A 21051-nucleotide genomic window follows, 5' to 3' on the forward strand; every position below is an offset into this window, starting at 1 on the left:
TTGTGAACGTATTAATAGCAATTGAGAGTGTGGTTCAATTTGTTAGTCGTTTGACTGATCCAAAAGACATCTATGAATTGTACAACACCTTAGAAAGAGAAGTATATGATGGAAAATTCCAATACTTATTACAGCAAAAACTCAATATTGTTAAACTAAAATTAACTTCAATGAAGTGGTTAAACACGAAAATCTAAGTTTTACTATAGTTAGTGAGTTTTTCAACAAGTTCGATTTTCGTCTTTTGGTTAAAAACCAAAATCTATCCGATGCACTTCTAACTCATCTTCAAGATCAAATTGATTGGGGTGTTCTAATCCATCATCAAGATGTGCCTGAACGCTATTTATACAAACACTAGAACAAAATAAACATTAATGTATTGTTGAGAAACAAGAAGATATCTAAAAAAATATAACTTGGATTCTATTGAATGATCAGACAACTCAACATCAAATATGGCAAAATTTAGTACAATATCAAGATTTAACAAAAGAGCAAATGATGTTAATACATTCAAGATTGAACCAGGGAGATGAGTATTTTATACATCAATTTGGAAATCTTATAAGCAGGTATCAACAATTGGACTCTTTTCTTCTAGTTATATTTAAAAACATATTACACTGGCCTACAATTTCATTATATCAAAACATAATTGACTTTGATTTAATTAGATATTGTAAATGGATTGATTTTAAAACATCTTACAAGGAAAATTCCAATAAGTGATTTTGTCAAGCAACATATCCCAAAATAATATACAGAATCAAACACATGTATAAAGTGTCCAGTTTGTTTGGCAACAATGGATAAAAATGCGGTCTTACTATGTGACCACACATTCTGTAAAACATGTATCAAAGAATGGTCGGAAGGCCATAGTACTTGTCCACTCTGTAGAAATCAGATTGAATTTCCAACGATTCTGTAAATATCTCCACTCTGCCAAAGACAATGTATTTTCCCTCCTATTGAATCAATATTACCCTTCAAATTTTGTAAATATTCGCATCCCACAGAAATCACTTTTATAAATAGTATTTTATTTGTAAATGTCTAATCCTAACTCTACTAATTTACAGTTATATCCCCACCCCACCAATTTACAGTTATATTAATTCCTCAAGATATAAATTACATTATAAAGTGTTTTGGATTCTTGATTCTAATATTGAAGCTACATTACTTACTAAAGAAGAAAAAAAGATCATTGAAAAATATTTTTAAACTATCAATTGTACAATCAAAATTTTATGAATTAAATGCAAAGTACAAGTTACCAATTGAAACTTGATATCATTTTTAATTAGCAGCTTTCCATTATAAGAACAACATTCCGTTTGGAAAAAAGTGTCAACAAAAAGAAAACACATAAGAAAAGACAAAATAAGTTTGATAATTAATAATGAAATGAATATTGACCCATTACAACACAATGAGAACCTTGAAGGATCCTTGGAACAAACTAAAAATCTAGGTATAATTGCAAAATTCCATGATGATGATGAACCAGAATATACAGGGTGTTGAAAATGTCTGGAACCAACATTATATCTGGTGAGTGGTTAAAGAAAAACAACTGATATTTTGTATACTGATATACTATGGTTTTACCTATCTTTTGGTGCCTTATGAAATTTTTTACCACTTATAGGGAACGTCCCGTAGAGGATGCAGTAAAAAGTTTTAATGGAAGCCTATGGTAAATGATACATCATTTTAAAGGCCATTTTTTTCTGAGTAAGGAGCCACAAGTTTCATCTCAAAAGGACCACCCTAGCAAAAATGGCGACTGTTTGAAATTTAAAAACCCACTTATAGGGAACGTCCTGTGGAGGATGCAGTAAAAAGTTTTAATGGAAGCCTATGGTAAATGATACATCATTTTAAAGGCCATTTTTTTCTGAGTAAGGAGCCACAAGTTTCATCTCAAAAGGACCACCCTAGCAAAAATGGCGACTGTTTGAAATTTAAAATTCAATTATTTTCAAAAACTTCAAACAGTCACCATTTTCGCTAGGGTGGTCCTTTTGAGATGAAACTTGTGGCTCTGTACTCAGAAAAAAATGGCCTTTAAAACGATGTATCATTTACCATAGGCTTCCATTAAAACTTTTTACTGCATCCTCCACAGGACGTTCCCTATAAGTGGTAAAAAATGTCATAAGGCACTAAAAGATAGGTAAAACCATAGTATATCGGTACACAAAATATCAGTTGTATTTCTTTAACCACTCACCAGATATAATGCTGGTTCCAGACATTTTCAACACCCTGTATAATTCCTGAAGTGTACCCTCCAGAAGATAAATCTTAAATACTGATTGCCAGCTATGAAGAACTAATATTTCAAATGTTCACAGGGTAAAATGAAAATACAATTATATTATAAATAAATTTTAAGATAATTATAGTTTAATTACTATAATTAACAAATGCCACCCCCCTCCAATATTTTCAACCCCCCCCCCCCCCCCCCCACCACTACAAGTACAACCCCCAATTGAATACTCGGGGAAAAGATAGCCTCAGATTGGAATTCAACTAGTAAGTATTTGAAAGCCTTAGTGGAAACATGGAACCAACATTGAAATACAAAAAGGAAAAAAGAATTGTTGAAAGTATTTTAAAATTTTTATTTGTTAAGTCAAACTTTTACAATTTGAACCCGATTTATTGTTTACAGATTGAAAACTTAATTTTATTCATAAAGCATATCTTTCCAAAAGAAGAAATACAACTAGTTTGGAAAAGAGTAACAAAAACAAGAAAATACACTAAGAAGAACAAGAATAAAGTATGTGAAACTAATATTAATGAAGCCAATGTTACACCACAACAATATAATAACTTTGAAGAAGATTTTGAGCAAAGCCCTAGTTCATAACTAAAAGAGAAAAGAATTTAGTATATACAAGAATTTCAGAAAAAATAAAATCTAATAGTACTAAAATGGAATTTCTATTACAACATGGAGAAAACTCTGAGGAATATTTGAAACATGATATAAATGAAAAATTAAATATGGGAGATGAAAGATATTATCAACCAGAAAATGTAGATGTAACTCCTGATGAACCATTAGAAGATACATTCTTACAGACAGAATCACAACATGGAGAAAACTCTGAAGAATATTTAAAACAAGTTACAAATGTAAAATTAACTATTGGAGACGAAGGTTATTATCAACCAGAACATAGAATTATAACTCCTGATGTACCGTTGCATAATAAAGAAGAAATAATTAATAATGCCTCTGAAATCAATAATTTAAAATAGAAACACCCAAACTGACAGAAGAAGAGATAGAAGTCTTAGATACAATGGATATATATAATAATAGTTATCAAGGGTAGATAATTAACAATCCCTCTAAAAAATAACATGTTAAAAATAGAAACACCCAAACTGACAGAAGACGAGACCAAATTTCTAGATAAAATGGAAATACAAAACAACATTTATCAAGAACAAATAATTGTTAACTATGATCAAATAAAACAAGAACCCCAACTAACTGAAGAGGAAATGGAATATTTACAAAAATTCAAAACAGTATATATTGAAGAAAATAACCAACTTCTTGGGCGAGAGTTTAAATATAAAAATCTTAATATATAGTACAAAAATCTTTGTAATATATTGTTCAATAAACACAATTTATTTGATAATGAACTAATTATTTGATATAATATAATGTATTTATTTAGTTTTAAAGGGCTATAATTAGAATTTATGATACATAGCTTATGCATTTTTTTATTAATGTAGTAATTGTGGCTACAGGTTTGATTTAAAAGTTAAAATTAATAAATATTTACTGATTCAGTCTTAAATGAAAATTTAGATTTATGCCCCCTCCCTTTTCAAAACATAATCCCCACCACCTACAAGTAAGGTTATAAACCCCCCTACTTTAGTCAAGTGGAGTGTAAACCCCCCACCATGTCATGTGGAAGGGATAGTCATGTGGGTTATAAAACCAACATCCTACCAGGAGACCAGTCAGTATTGCATGGGCCATCCTTGCTGTTTGGACTTTGGTTCAGTGTTGTATGGACTATCTTTACTCTTTGGAATTTGGTTAGTATTGGTAAATTTGAATATGTCTGATACTCTAAGATTTCGATATGAAACAGAAAGACTTAACAGTTTTGTCAATTGGCCAGTTTCATTTTTACTTTCTCCCCCTATACCATAGTATATGGAGAAAGTATTGTTTTCGTCAAAATTTTCGAGTTTGAGTTTTGAGTGGATATAATCGTTTTGGGTCCCCCTGGACCCAAAAAAGTGGTTTTCGAAGTGGTTCAAAAGTTATGGTAAATTATGTTATTTTCCCATAAAAACCCCATAAAATAACGATAAATAGGATTTTATAAAAAATCCGGTTTTTATTTAACATAGTATGTTATGGTCCTTACAACTTTCATAGTTTTTTTTCAAGTTTTTAGAAATTTTGATTTTTAATGGGGTTTTTCCCATAAAACCCCATAAAATAACGGAAAAATAGGATTTTCTCAAAAACGGCCTAACGATTTTGTTAAAGATTTAGTATGTCATAGTCCTTTATATTCGGAACAAAATGGTACAAATCCCATTTCTGTAAAAATTACCGTTCAAAAGTTATTGTAGATTATGTTATTTTCCCATAAAACCCCCATAAAATAACGGGAAGATCGGATTTTAACAAAAATGGCCCGAACGATTTTGATAAAAATTTTTTATGTTATAATCCTTTAAATTATGATCAAAATTATACTAGTCCCATTTCCGTATATTTACTCTCACCTTACACATGATAAAGGTTGTTGACAAACTTATGGGAGATAGTATGTGTCAGAATGCTGATACCGTTTATTAAATTCAAGTTCAATGGCTACTGCTGCTGGATTCTATTATTTTTAGAGAGAAGACATTGTTCGGTGTGAATTTTGTGGTGTTGAAATTGGATCTTGGGTTGAGGGAGATGATCTTACACTAGATCACAAAAAATGGCATCATGTAAATTTGTTCAAGACATGCCATGTGGAAATGTTCCCGTAAAAGATATCTCTGAAGATCAACTAATACCTTCACTACAAAACTTAGGAATAAATCAAATCAAATTTCCATCCTTTCCCCAGTTTTAAATGATGGATTCAAGACTTAAATCTTATCAAAAATGGCCAAAAACACCTAAATTTACACCTGAAATGTTCAGCGAGGCCGGATTTTTTTTTACAGGGAAAGAAGATGGCATTATATGCTATTACTGTGGTGGGGGGTTAAATAATTGGAATGAAGAATCAGATGAACCTTGGGTTGAACCAAGGCCACACTAAAAAGTGTGGCCTTGGTTGAACACGCTAGACACTTTTCAAAATGTTATTTTTTGCTAACAACCAAGGGAAAAGGCTTTGTTCGTAATGTATGTGCAAATTCTTCAACAAAAGAATCAAAACAAGAAGTTTTAAATGAATGTAAATTAAAACAAGAGGAGGTTAATCATACAAATTAAGTTCAAATGTACAAAACAATAATCCAGGAAGCAATTAATGCAAAATATGCTATATGGAAGAAGTAGCTATTGTGTTTTTTTTATCCTGTGGTCATGCTGTGGCCTGTGTAAAATTTGCTTTGTCACTAACTAAATGTGCAGTTTGTCGTCAAGACATCACTGCAACCATCCGTGTTTTTCTCATAGCATTGTAAACCTATTTTGTTTATAAATATTTTAAAATTTGTATATAAGTTTTAATATTCTAACATCATTTGATTATTGTTACAATATAGTAGACAAATAAACTTAAGACATGTTATATGAAATTTGTTAATATTATTGCTTAGTAAGATTTCAGTTTTAGTGAACAAATAAAATTATTCTTTGAACATTGAAAGTGAATATTGAATACTACAAAAATAACTTTTATGAAAATGTACAATTATTCAAATTTTAAAATGAGTATGAATGACGGGTGCAATTGTAAAAATACTTTAGTGAAATATTTTTACCAAATCTAGTGGTGATTCCAGTTATTGTTATGAAGATGAGATAGTTTGAATATGAACTTTTTACAACATCTCCAAGAGAGGTGCGAGGAATTGTTAGTGTTATTAGAAACTCTACAATAATTGACAACAATCTTCTCCTTTCTGCAGGAAGTAGAGAAAGAAATGATAGATCTATGAGCAAACTTGAGATGCTTGATAAAATTACATCACTCCAGAAAAATGAAAATGTTTTATTTCTAAGAACACCAATGATTTTTACTAAGTATAACCTAACTCAAAAAAGATGTTTGATCAATGCATTCAATCCAGTGTTATTACATATTCTGAAAATTATTCTTCAAAGTTACTCAAATAGCTTTGAATCACCAATTCCTATATTTTGCCTTGGACAAAACTCATATGATTGTGTTTCAAACTGTTTAAAACAACTTCATAGACCCAAGTTTATAATTTTAAGCAGTGTCCACCCTAACAATTTAAAAGAATTGGACTTAAATATAAGTGTGACAAATTGCAAAAGACAAAAGCTACAATTACTAAGGAAGAAATTCTACAGAGTAGATTATTTAATTCAAGTATTTTATGTGTTCTGTAATCTTATTAATAAAAAATGTATTTATAATTATACATTGTTCAATCAATCAAATTTAATAATATTTACTTGAATATGTAATTTAAATTTTTAATAAGTTATGTAAAACAATGTTAACAATTTAACCTATATTTTACAATTTCATTTTTAAGAAAGAGAAAACTGGTTGCATCATTTTAAATTTAATCACAAAGGGGGAAGTAATACATAAAATTGATTTTGATGGAAATCCATTGAGATTGGGTGTTTATTTTTATAAAATGTCTTTACAGTTTTTAGATGCTAGTACAAAGGTTAATAATGGGATTTCAATGTCTGAAGTTTTGGAAAAGACCAATGCCTTTTCTAAATATAAAATATTAGATATACCAATTTACAGCAAAGATGGGGGTTATGAACGAAAGTCATTTTGGGTGGAGCCATTTAATGATTGTAACAATTTAGATAGCCCATATATTAAATTGAATGAATTAGAAGAGATTGAAATAAAAGATGTAGATTTCTTAATTGTTAAACTTAGAAAACCTGGATATAGTATGTGTTTAGAGGATAGCAAGGAAGAGGGAATTGTGATGAGGAAGTGGAGAGAACAGAGCAGGATTATCTCTTTGCAGGGACGGAAGTTATTTCGTAGAATGTTTTTCACAAGTATTTGATGTATTCTGTAATCTTATTCGATCATAAATATGTATTATTATACAATGTTTAATTTAAATTAATTAATACAGGGTGGTGCAGAAGAAACACATGTTTTTCGAACTATTAGTATGTAGCAATGGGATAGGGTATTAACCTTGAACAAATGTTAGCAGATGGTCTATACAATTTCATTTCAGTTACTAAGGCGTGTTGGAGTATACAACATCATATGTTTGTTGTCAAGCAGTTTTTTTTTTTTAGAAATAATGATTCTGTAGTCACAATGTAACGTCTTTTCCATCAACATTTTAGAGTTGGACATCGAGTTGTAGTGACTAATCTCAATATTATACTCCAATGAACTGCAACGTTTAATAATATTGGTTCTGTGATGAAAAAGAAACCATCTAGTCTTCCTCATTCAGTTTATACTCAAGACAATTTAGACTAAGTCAGAACAACAGTTACATTTACTGTTACAGTTACAGTTACAGTTACACAGAACAACTGTTATAATAAATCGTTTGCAATTTATGGAACTCCACAACCTCTGTTCATGACATGTTGTTTATTATTATATAGAGGTTTACTGTAAGAAAGGACCATGAGCGCCGAAGTTCGCCTAAATAAAGGAGCATTTTCATTTCATTTGATTTAACTTCAAACCTGTAATAAAACCCACAAGGAAGGAAACCCAATCAGACTGTAAATGTAAAATATCAACACATCATGTAAAATGTCGAAATACGTCAACACACTAATAAAAAACCACTTGCCTAAAACATCCACAGTTTCCTAAAAAAATATTTAATATTTAGTTATGAAAGTTATTGAGTATCAATTATTATTCAGAAGATTCAAGTCACTTACATTTTAAACCTGGATGTTTTCAGAGACACTTCTTATATGATTATGCCTGTAACTAAACAATCCAGCAGACAGGCCTAGTAATGTCAGTCATAAAAATTAACCCACCTTTATAAGCTACGTCATCCAGTCTTATTTTGTATTGTTAATCTGACGAACTCTCAACACGTGATTCTATGATGAAACATACTGTATCAAAAAGCTCTCAGATACTTAAACTAAGTGATTTAAAATATTACATTTAAATAGCAGTAGTTGTTTAGAGCAAAGTGGTTTTTAAACATATTTCAGTTTTTAGTCATGACTTAAAACCTTTGCATGTTTGATCTATAAACTATAATAAGACGTCCTACAAATAGGACAACGTATTGGACGTCTGTCACTATCTACCACAGTCACCGTCACCCGGTGAACGGTCACACAGCGCCCACACAACATCACATGGCCACACGGCTCGACCATGTATGTTCGTACATTCACTGCACAGCCAATACATAGCCTTTCGTCCTGTTCTGCTTGTACGTCCACAACATCGATGATTATTGCGCCCAACATTGCAAGCTGTCTATCGATAGCTCCACCCTGCAACAAAACTAACTTGTAACGCATCCTCCTTTTTTACCGATCACATAATATAGAGAAGGGATTGATTGTGAGAGGTAAGGATGTAACTGCAAGGGTTAGGTGGTGACTATCTGCCCTAATTCCTGTTCCACGCTCCCTCAGCCAAGCAAATTGACGTAGAACCGCTAAATGTAACTCGAGTCAGGGACAATAAAAACAATAATTTTCAATAGTAACCGTTTTTTTTTACCACCTACTGGTATAGATTTTGTTTTGAAATACTTTGTGATAATGTATTTTAAAAGCATAACTTGTTATAAAAACCTCCGATTTTTGTGATTATTAGGGGTTTCTTGATATGAAATGGATTACCGGTAGTTTAAGTTATTCCATAAAAATTAAATGCTTTTACTTGCGATATCAAGTTCTAGCTCTAGGTCTTCAATGTCTTGTGCGGGTGCCGGTGCTGGTACCTGTGCGGGTGCCGGTGCCTGTATGGGTGTTGTCGCTGGAGCGTGGCCCCACCTCGTCCTCGCCTTCTTCCTCCTCTTCCTCTCCGGCCTCTCCGCCTGAGATCATTTCCACTTTGAGGAATTTCTATAGGATGCCCATCATTTTCCGACAGAACAAATAAACTGCACATCAGAGGTAATTGGACATAATTGTTAATTACCGTACCTGAGGAAATTTTCTTTGTGACCAACAACTGTTGATGACATTGAAACCAAATCAATTATTTATTAAAAGTCACAGAACATGATATTCAGGTTGCCTACAAAGTCTCAGTCATATAAGAAAACCGCATAGTATGAGAACGAGTGATAGTAATGATAGTATAAAAATATATATTTACAGTCACTTTCATTTCCAACCACGGTCCATATTTATATACTCCCTTAACTCTACAATTAATTATGTCTGTTAACCTTCCCGCTAAGAAGGTCGTTGAACTGCTATAGAGGGTTTGGTTTCGTGAAACAAGAAAACACAATTTTAAGTAAAATTTAATGAAAATGGAACTTTTAAAACCTATAAAAATGCCTTAATTTCGATAAAATTGTCTACAAAATGAAGGAGTTGTCGTAAATAGCCAATATAATTTTTGTTTAAAAGGTATTCAAATTTTATGGTATTAAAGAATTTCCCCCTATTAAATGGAAAAGAAATAATCAAGATGTAAATTTTATAAAAATAAACTAGAATTTTTTAATAATAGATCCGCTAAAGATATGTTAGCGTTTTACTGTAAAGAGTGTCATAAAAATTATATAAAATAATTGTTTGATAATATTGAAGTAGAAGGTAAAAGTGAAAAAGAATGTTAAAATTGTAAGGAAACAAAATAAATATCAAATTATAGACAGAAAATTTGAAATTTGTAATGAATGTCTCGGAAAAATGTTTAGAATTACAACACACTGTGAATGTGGAAGAAATATTAAATGGCTTATTTATTATTCAAAACATTTGAAAACTAATGTTCATAATAAAAATATCAAAAAATAAATAATTTAATAATATTATTAGAAATTTTACTTGTTTTAAAAAGTTTAAATTTTGTTAATATTCTGAAGAGTTGTTTTTAGAAAATATACAACAATTGATTGAACCTTATATTTTTAAATTCTTTAATAATAGTGATTTTTTTTTATAATTTCTCTAATATATTTTGTATTTGTATTATTGAAACTACAATAATAATATTTATTTAGTTCAAATGAATAAACTAAATACTTGTTTGTTTACTATCAAATCTAAAACTGTCACATCATTAAGGATTATTTCTTTAGCTATAATTATTTTTTATCTTTATGTACCCAAGGTAATGTATCGATTCTATTATCACAAATATATATTTTATCATCTTTATTACTCTTACATCTATTATTAGCTAATTTGTTTATTCTAACAGTATATAATTCATGTTTATAACTTCTTAGACGTGTCATTTCCCTATACTGTTCTGTATCATCAAACAAACACTTCTTTATATCACTATATTAATTATCTTATTTACAAAACTCTTTTCCTTTACATTTTACAGGATTTTATAACTATATCATTTAGATCTTAACCCACAATATTCTTTTACTATTTCATTTATTTATGGCAGGGTAGTGGTTTTATTTCCATTGAATACCCCTACATTGAGTAATCTTCATTGTAATCTTTGCTCAATAGTAACAACTGATGTTTTCCCCTTTGTACTGCATTCGTTAATTTGCTTGTAAATCCTTGGCGAACATAACAACACACATACAACTTTTTGCAACCAGCTTTCATCCATAGTATTACATGATTGTTTTCCGGTTCTTGATCATCGGAAAAAATATCTGTTCCAATACATTTGGTCATGACAGTGAGAGTTAGTTCTTCATGAAGATTTTTTTACAGTAGTGAGTTTACCCGCATTTTTGTTTGCTTACTTCTTCCAACATGTTGTTCTCCTCTTCAATTTGTGGTTTATATTCGTCATCTAAAATACCTAATAATTCATTTCTACTGTTATTAAAATTTCTCTAAATTGTTAAGGAAATTTTAAATTTTTTTTATTTCTTTCCTCTTCTATTTTATTCGTTTTGCTTTTTAATGAAGATATGGTAGAGTCCATTTATTAAGAAGATAATTGGTAGAATACTAAAATATTAACATAACAGGATATGTGTTTGTTTTATAAGTATCAATTAGAGGTGACTGAATCCCTGGTTTTATATAGTAGTACCTGGAAATCAAGCTATGGCAGGGTAGTGGTTTTATTTCCATTGAACCCCTACATTGAGTAATCTTCAGTGTAATCTTTGCTCAATAGTAACAACAGATGTTTTCCCCTTTGTACTGCATTCGTTAATTTGCTCGTAAATCCTTGGTGAACAACACATTTACAACCATTCGTTGACAAGCTGCACTTTCACATCTGTTTTTTTAAAGTTCGGAGTGCAACTAGATTTCCTGTTTTCGGGCTGGTGTATTCTAAACCCTTCAACCTGTTTTCATGAGCCAATTTCTTTTTATTTACCCTTTTTTCTTTGATGAGTGGTTCTTCTCTGTTACTTCGTTCAACTACAAAATCTTCTGGTCTTTTGTTTCCTTTTTCATTCCCACTAAATCCTTCTTCATTCCCACTATATCCTTTTTCATTCCCACTAGATGCTTTTTCATTCCCACTAGATCCTTTAGGTTTTTTTCTATGTGTTTATTCGCACAAGGCCCGGCATTTAAAAAATGGTCATAGCACAACAGTGCTTCGCAACGGAAACAAGCTGCAAATATTTCCTCCTTGCAGTGTCTAGCTTCACAAGATGCCTTATAAGTAGGGTCCGCATCTAGGTCGTCAGTATCTTCACAGTAACTTTCAATTTCGTCTATATCGAGTTCCTCTCTATTTTCATGTTACATCAAAAATTCCGTTAGAGGTAAATTATCTTCATCATTTTGGTCGCATTCAACTTCACCATTTTCAGTATATGTATTGTTTTCTTCGTCCATTTTTTTTCTGTGGTATTTGTATTAATGGAAGATCATCACCATCACTTGGTATGCTGTCTTCCGCCATTTTTTTAATATTTAAATTCACTCTTCAATCAGTCTGAAACAAAAATAAAATAAAAAATGTAATATAATAACATTGAAGCGTATCTCAAAAACCTGCGTGTTATTTCTACTTATTGCAGGACGAACAGGCGTATCTTGAGATACGCCCGATGTAAATTGAGTGTCCAAAAATATATTGCAACACGAAGAGGCGTATCTTGAGATCCGCCCTTTCGTCTTGAAAAAAAATCAGGAAATCATGAGATACGACTGACTTTTACAATGCCATATCTCCTACAGTAATAGCAACTGAGAAACGCCGATCGTACAGCCATGTAGAGCTCGTCGAGTTAGGTATCCGGGTGGGCGTAACTCAATTTAGAATTTTTTTGAGATACGCCTCTTCGTCTTGCAAACGTCGATATTTACGAAGATTTACTGGCCGTTTTCGTCCGAATATGCTGAGGACGAGGCATACTGGGAGTACAGGGATCTGGAGAGGAGGGTAGAGAAGATGAGCAGGAAAATAAAGGAGCTTTACAAGAAGATTGAATGGTAGGATTAGGTAAGTCTTAGATGTTTTTGGTAGCCATAAGGAAGGGTGTCATACGAGCCTTCAAGTCTCCTTAGGGCCAGTGACTCTAAAGAGTTTTTTTTTCACTTTAGTCATGATTATGTTTTTGTCTTTGGTCCTTCTAATTCTGCTTTCAGTTTTCTCAACTGAAAGTCTCGCTTCACTCAACACCATTAACACCATTTCTTTTAATTGAGCAAAATTTACTTTTAGGGGTGTTGAGGTTAAGTGTCCACCCTTAAATTTTGAACACTTCAACTAGCATTTTTATTGATTGAGAACACCAAGTACGCGTATGTCTTTGGACCACCTGAAAAAAAAATCAACAATATAGGAGCCCGGACCGTACAGTTCAGCCGTCTATCTGTGCGCGCGGGCCGGTGGTCAGGTTGCATGGCGGGAGGGTGGGAGGGGGCTCTTTTCTAAAAACATTGGCTACCCCAAAACGGCAACGGGAAGTTGAGGCAGCCCAAACTGGCCTGCAGGTGTAATCCTATTAGTGACGCTTCCGTGTACGACCTAGTACAATTTTGAATTATGTAAATTTTACTAAGGAAATACGAGGTCATGATCCTATATTGTTAACAGTGACATAGCAATCATTTCTGTTTTTGTCACATTCCAATCGGACATATTATGCGGTTTTACAGCAACAATAAACGGTAAAATATTCCACATTGCATATATTATTTACTCAATTGTTAGTTTCAACGATGTCAATAAGGATATTACCTTATTAAAATGTTGAAAAAAGGAATAACCCAGCACAAGTTTGTGTTTATTAACAACACACCAATCGCTATGATGTTTGAAAATATATTCTAGAGCAGTGTTAAAATTGGTCATGTTATGGTGAATCAGTAATATTTACCATATGAGTCACAGACCTAAGGGTTGCAGCCACTTGCTACGCAGGGTTATTGACTCCTGGCTACGTCATGTGTCATGAGTCACACATAGTTATCCGTACTGTGATATTTACCAACTTAAGAAAAGATCAGTCTCTCCTGATAGTTCATATGGTGCGGTTGTAAATTCTGAAAGTGTGTGATTTGGCTATTGGTTTATATCTTAGTTTTCATATATCATAGACGAAGTAAGTGTGCATTTAATATATATATTTTTATTTATTATCGTAAGCGTTCTCCATACACAATGGAAAATGAAATACAATCTAAATTAAAAGGCCGTGTCGTTAATAGTCAAAGTAGAGAAATAATTTCAAATGTTTACTCATTTATGAAACAAGAAGCGGACAATAAAGGTGTTACGATTCCAATAGCTAAAGCTCGAGAAAGAACCGCTTCTGCTACTGGTGTTTCTGAACGGATGGTCACTAAAATAAACGGAGAGCTTAAACAACTAAAATCCAACAATGAGGATGAAACAAAAAAGTTCTTGACTCCAAAGAAACGCCCTGGGAGATCAAAGACGTGTATAGACGACTTCGATAAATGCGTAATAAGACGAACAATATACAATTTCCATTTGCAAAAGAACTGTCTTCCTACTGTAAATTTATTGTTGCAAGAACTGAGAGAAAGCATTGACTTCAAGGGTGGGAAAACCACTTTACGAATTGTCTTGAGTGAAATGGGTTTCAAGTGGAGGAAAACGAAAACTAACAGAAAATTGCTGGCTGAGAAATCTGAAATTCGGGACAAACGCATTACTTATTTGAGAAAAATTAAACGGTTCAGGGAACAAAATAGACCGATAATATTTCTCGATGAGACATATGTTCTGTCGACTCATGTAAAATCACAATCTTGGTCAGACGATTCAAACCAAGGAGTTCGAACACCAGTGTCAAAGGGGAACCGACTGATAGTCATCCACGCTGGCGGAGAGAAAGGATTTGTCCCCAACGCGTTGACAACATGGAAGGCAACAACTCACTCTGGAGACTACCATGATAATGTTAACCAAGAAATGTTCATGGAATGGATGACTGAGAAGCTATTGCCAAATTTGGAGCCAAACACTGTATTGGTGGTAGACAACGCACCATACCACAATGTATTAGTGGACAAAGCTCCTACTAGTAAAAGCAAGAAACAAGAAATGAAAGACTGGCTTTCTAAGCACAATATTGCTTTCAGCGAAGAAATGTTTGTGCCTGAACTGTATAAGTTGATTACACAAAACAAATCGAAATTCTTCCGCTACGTCCTAGATGAGACTGTTCAGGCACAAGGTCACGAAATTCTTAGATTACCACCTTATCATCCGGACCTAAATCCAATCGAACTTGTCTGGGCTGATATAAAGGGCTACGCAGCAGGAAAAAACACTACATTTAACTTTTCTGATGTGCAAGCTATCACTGAAGAAAAGATCGCTAGTATGGGTCCTGAGGATTGGTTTCCGAAGTGTCAACACGTAAAGAAAGTTGAGGAGGAATATCTTTTGAAGGAAGGGGGAATCGACAACATGTTGGAATCTTTCATAATTTCACTGGGGAATGATTCAGAAACGGATTCCAGTGATGATGAATCAGAAGATGGAATGAGTGGAGTAGAAGAACTCCAATAATCGTTGGAAAGGTAAGTGTTAATTTAGTTTTACACATTAAATAAGTTATTTGCTAAATTTAAAATATTTACTATGTACGGCAATCAATATGAACGCATTTTAGATGATACAAAGAACCTATTTTAATATACCCTTATAAATACATAGATGCAATAAAAATAACCTGTATCAGCTGATTTATTAACTGCAGCTACAAAATATATTGACAATAACATGGGCACTTTAATGGGCTGTAGGGCGGAAACTGGATTTTGTCAGCCTCGTGACCAAGTCCAATCGATTTATCTGTCATCTCAAAATCTTTCATTTATAATTATTTTAAAGGCGAATTTCACACCTGATCTTTTCAAGGGTAATCATTTGAAGGATAACAACGTTTACACTAGAGTTTCTAACTTTGTATTAATTTTCATCAGCCATTAGGCGGCCGAAATATAGGTTAAAATATAACATGACTAATAAAGTAAATTCTAACCAATGGTTTTTAAAAGCATTATTTAAATTGTCTACAGTTCTAAATGCCTTTATACAGTTAAAGGAAATTGTTATAGTCGGCAAAAACAAACATTTTCATCCTGTATTAGAATATGGGATAGGGCTATGTTTCATTATGAGAAGTGAGTGATTTCATTTAATTTGTTTCTCGAGAAATGTACATATTTACTCTCTGAAATATAAATTTCTTTGGAAGTGAAATAAATCATGTAATTAGTATACTCAAACGATTACTTATACTATTACTTGAATATTGAACACTTTTTATTTATTTTTAGGTGGTTTCTTGGGACGAGTATGGAACCATATGATGTTATAAATATATGTGAAGCTGACGAAAAACACATCATTTTGGAAAAATTTATCATTCTCTTTTAAAAAACGAACACGTGCATAGTATTTTTTGTTTGTTTATATTTTCTTTTTCTCTATAATTTATATTATAACTGAGCTTATTCAATATTTGGTCATTCTCTTTGAATATAGGCCTAAATTAGACGTTGTATCTAGTATTTATATTTGAGTATTTTCATATTTTCTAATTTTGTTTAATATTCATTATAATTTTGCTTATTGAATATTTTATCATTTTTGTATGTAGTATAGATTTGTTATTATTTCATATTTTCTACTTTTGTTTGGTGTACATTATAATTAAATTAGCTTTCTAAATACTTGCTAAATTACTTTCAGTCGCCCCTACCGTAGGTTTTCTGCAAGGATAGTAGCGAAGGGTTCGCGCGCACAGATAGACGGCTGAACTGTACTCGGCTAGCTCGTCTGTCATTTCTCTCAAGTAGTCACCAGTCGGTATCCTATACAAGTTCTGTTTATGGATGTAGAGTACGCTGTCTGTGTCATAGTAAATTACCTGGCCGCCGAGAGCTTCGAGGTGTTCGTAAAGCTTTAATCTAGCTTGTGCCGTAGTGAACGCTGCAAGGACAACATTCACCGTTCGCAAAGACTCTCTAACCTCGTCGATATTTTGCCAATTTACAAGAAGGACGTTTTCGTTCAATTCTCGAATGGTACTGTCCTGGATCCCTGGTGTTATCATTAACGTGAAGAAGTCTTTGGGATTCCTAATCAACCACGCCTTTGTCTGATTCCCTCGCTGGCCGAACTTTCCTCAAAAAGAGTTTAGCAAGAGTTATCAATCCAATGTTCTTATAAATCTTGGCTGGATCTAGACTGACTCCTTCATGGTCATTGTAGTCCTTGACGTACTTTTCTTCGTCTTCAGGGGTCTCACACCAAGCAAGTAAAGGGTACACTGATGCCTCTTGTCTGATCTTTAAGAATTTATCTATGAAATCGTTAAAGAGCCCTCCATTTTCATAAGTAGCCATCTTGTATTCCCACATCTCATACATGTCTAGAATCACATATCCTTTGTCCACGGCTTTCCTTATATCATCCATTGTCCAGGTACCAGTCAGGGCTCTTTTTTCACTACTATGGTGATAATCTTCTTGTTTCAACTGCTCACCACACTTTCTACACAGAACAAACATCATCAGCTTGTCGCTCATCCTAGCAGTTAGTACAGGGTGATACAGTTTAGGTGGTGGCAAGATTTTACACTTCAAAATACCATTTACATCAAATCCTAGCTCTTGGCAGGGTCTGTCCTCTACAGTAGGATGACCTAGCGTTGTTTGTGACAGAAACCCACTGATGGTTTTCTCCATTACAGTTTCATTCAACCTTTTCTAAATATTTCTTGTTACATCTGAACAATCATTGAAAAATTATTAAAAATGTAATATAATATAAGAAAAGCTTAGTCTACTACTGCATCTTTAATACTTCTGCTAATATTAAATGTTGTGGCATACTTTGTGCCACACTTTGGTGATCTGGTCATGCGTTTCAAGTTCCTGACCAAATCGTTCTCGTTGGAAACGTTATCTGAACACATTGTTTAACAAAGAGGAGACAATTTACCGCAATTCACAGGCCCTAAGAGCCAGCTTTGATGAGAGTTTGATTAATTAAGGCATTATAACACTGAAATACGTGGATTGTTCAACATAGTGAATATTTAGTATATGAGTCAACTGGACACAATATGAACTAACATTTGAATTAATAATCAATAATAAATGATGGAATAAACAACATAGTGAATTTGACTAGATGATCTGAAATTACATATTATTAAAATACTACTACTACTCTACAACACAATACCTCAAGGGGGCGTCCCCCCGTTTCCCAAGCAATTTAGAGACCCATGTTGGTTGTAGGAAGCCAGGCACAAGACAAGGAGTTCGTTCACTCGTTTTACTCGCCTGCTCGCTGCGCATGCGCGAGCAGCCCTGGGGTTGAAAATAGGCGGGACATTTAAATAATTGCTGTGCTGTGGAGATTGACTCCACAAGATCTCCCCCTTCCCCCGAGCATCAAAGAGGAAGAAGAGTGACCTCCTTGGTTGAGGTGTCACGTTGGTCTGTTTTCAAAAAAAAAAATATATCCTTGTTCAACAAATAAACTTGTTCAAGTAAATAAATATGACGTATAACAACAGTAAATATACAATAAATATTAACAAATAAATACATATATATAACGAATATCTGAAACATGAAGCATAAACAGAAATTTAATATTTATCTGGTAACTGGTGTAGTGTTGTGTGAGTGTATGTGTGAAAGTGTGAGCGCACGACTTTGCCTCCTTCCCTTCACAAGTCACAGTTTGCAGGTTCAAGCTATTGAAATTAAAAAAATTAAAATAAAAGTTATAGCTCGACCGAAAATCCCAAAAGATATAAGAAATTAGCTAATCTGTGACTGTGTTTGGAGGTTGGCGTGTAGGTGTAAATGTAAGTGTGAGAGAGGTGGTCTTAAATCTAACTAACCTAATATCTTTGGCTTGTGCGCGGTTGAATGTTTCCCTTTTTTGTGACATTTGATGACATGTTTTGGTCTTGTGCTGTGTTTTGGCTGGGATGGAGGGTGGTGTCGCTTGCTCCGCGGAAACACTTCCGTTTGTTTACGCAGGCAGCTGGTCGCTTTCAATAGTTTTGTCAGTGTGTAGGTAGATTTCGGTGTTCATTAATATTATATATATATATATTTTACCTATTCATAGCGTACACGTATATATACATATATACATACATATACACAAGTAAACTATTTAAAAAGGGTTTTGACTATTGTACTAAGAATAATGTAAGCTATTGTATTGATTTGAGCTGGGCTGAGGAGTTATTTTGACAAACTCGACGTGTAATGTGATAGTAGTACCTAACTTGTGTAAGGTTGTGTGTTATTGAACACACTTTACATTCCATTGTCATTTGATGCATTTGGAATATTTGAATGAGATTTTATTTCACCTGGGATGTGGTGAGATTTCATTTTTTTGGTTTATTAACTTGATCTTTTGGTGGGGTAAGGAAATGGTTTGGTTACACCCAGACGCCATAGTAAATGCGGAACAACAATACATAAGAGAGAGGAATAATCGCCCTGGGTTCTCTGACCTTTTAGCCACATCTACCAAGAACAGAGTAACGTCGACACTTATTTTTTTTTATTTTTGAGTGGAAAACCCAGAGTTAGGTAAACAAATACTAGTTACTAGCGCATTTAAAAATGAAAGTACAAAAATGGCAAAAATAAAACTAATTATGGTGCACCAGGTATGTCCAACATCACGATACACATGATAACTGTCTGATAATTTATAACAAGTGCAAGCTCAGTCTAGACTCCATTTTTTTTTATTTTTTTTTTTAGGTTAAGGGTAAGGAGGTTGTGGGTAAGTTGCTAAGCAAGTGTGTGTTGTTACCAGTCAATCGTTGAGTTTACATTTAAACGCCAGGGCGGCCAAATCCATAATCCAGTCGTCTGCACCATTATTATTTGCAGGTTGCAGGTGCTTATTATTGACTAGTCAGGCACGACACACTTATTCGGCCATTTATTAATATGGATATTCAAGGACTGAGAGGGTAAATTTGTGCACTTTTCTTTTCATTGTTTTTTTTTTTTAGCTAGCACTTGTTGACTGAAACTTGAAAAAATATAATGATGACGTGTAGACACACCATCAGATATCCCGGTATAAAAAAAATTCCTAGTTATAGGTTTCAGAGGTTGACCCTTGTTTGCTAGAGACAAATACTAATCTAAGCCTAAAGACAGTCTTAAAGCCTGGGTGTTTAAATGAGGTAGGTAGGCTTCTGGGTTGGTATATAAAAAAATATATTTTGGTTCAACGCTAACGAGCATTGAGAAGATTTGAGAAGTTAACGACATTGCGCCAGTTTTGTGCTTGATTGATGTCGTAACTCGGATATGTACGATAAGAAGTCATGTTTGCGAGATATGTGTTGATTGTGTTTTGCAGGATCCTGGAGTTTGCAAAATTCTCCTATTCAGCCAGCTTTTGTTTCACAAAAGGAGAAAAACAAATTTTATTTTATTTTAATAACTAACAAACATTCATTTTGTCCCTATTATGCTTAGTAATTGCTGTGATAAAATGTTAAAGGCTCTCCTATTCAAATGTAGTTGGTCTGGTTGACGTGAATAATTGTATTGCTGTTCAAAAAACATTCCATTTGCAGACACATAAAAATTCAATCGCAGAACAAGAATAGTTTCGCTTCGCAAGGTTGCAAGAAATTTATTAAAATCGGCTAATCGCTGCATGTGGGACGGCGAACAAAGGTATCTAGGATATATTGGTAAGGTGAGAGTGATTATGTATTGTCGGTGAGATTGACTCCACAATGTAATAAAATAAATTTTAAGTCAACATTTTAAGAAGTATAATGTCCACCCCATAAAACAGGCGTCAGTTTAATATGTAGTACCATTTAAGAAATATGTAGGCTAACAGTGTTGTAAAGATAATTTATAGTGCTATGCCCATGATTTATTGACAACTTCTGAAGACACTTACATCTGATTACTTAGTACAGCACTTTACTTGGTATAATGTACAGTAAGCACAAGTCCGACATAATGCTAGCCTCAAAACAACAGCAATTTTTCTACATGTTTTGACCTATAACCGTGCTAGAAGCTTTGACAGCCAGTTTAAGTTTTAACAACTTACTCATCAACGCTTCACACAAAGGTGAGCCAGAAAAGCTTTCCTTGCGTATACCGCCTCTTTGATGGCCCTTCCAACTCAATCTGCCGCTGCCGAGAATTTCATCCCCAACAATTTGTTTGAGAGCTGATGTGATAAATATTGTTGGGCTTAACTTTTTACCCAAGTGTACGAGAGCTGAAAC

At 33.2% G+C, this 21051-nt stretch overlaps 1 protein-coding gene and 1 pseudogene across 1 annotated transcript; both read left to right on the forward strand.

The window, feature by feature from the left end:
* The first annotated feature begins 4111 nt into the window (after positions 1-4111).
* Positions 4112-5697, forward strand: LOC128984613 (death-associated inhibitor of apoptosis 1-like; annotated as a pseudogene).
* An 8306-nt stretch (positions 5698-14003) lies between these two features.
* On the forward strand, positions 14004-15299 carry LOC128984614 (uncharacterized). The gene has a single exon (XM_054403948.1). The coding sequence runs from the start codon at positions 14004-14006 to the stop codon at positions 15297-15299; it is 1296 nt and encodes a 431-aa protein (XP_054259923.1).
* Positions 15300-21051: the final 5752 nt, after the last annotated feature.

The sequence above is a fragment of the Macrosteles quadrilineatus genome, unplaced genomic scaffold (assembly GCF_028750875.1).
Source record: "Macrosteles quadrilineatus isolate MER2022 unplaced genomic scaffold, UCM_ALF_1.0 Scaffold_2__2_contigs__length_208266976, whole genome shotgun sequence".
NCBI classification, from domain to species: domain Eukaryota; kingdom Metazoa; phylum Arthropoda; class Insecta; order Hemiptera; family Cicadellidae; genus Macrosteles; species Macrosteles quadrilineatus.

Coding starts and splice junctions, on each gene's coding strand:
- LOC128984614 (XM_054403948.1), top strand. CDS start 14,004: ATGAAACAAGAAGCGGACAATAAAGGTGTTACGATTCCAATAGCTAAA.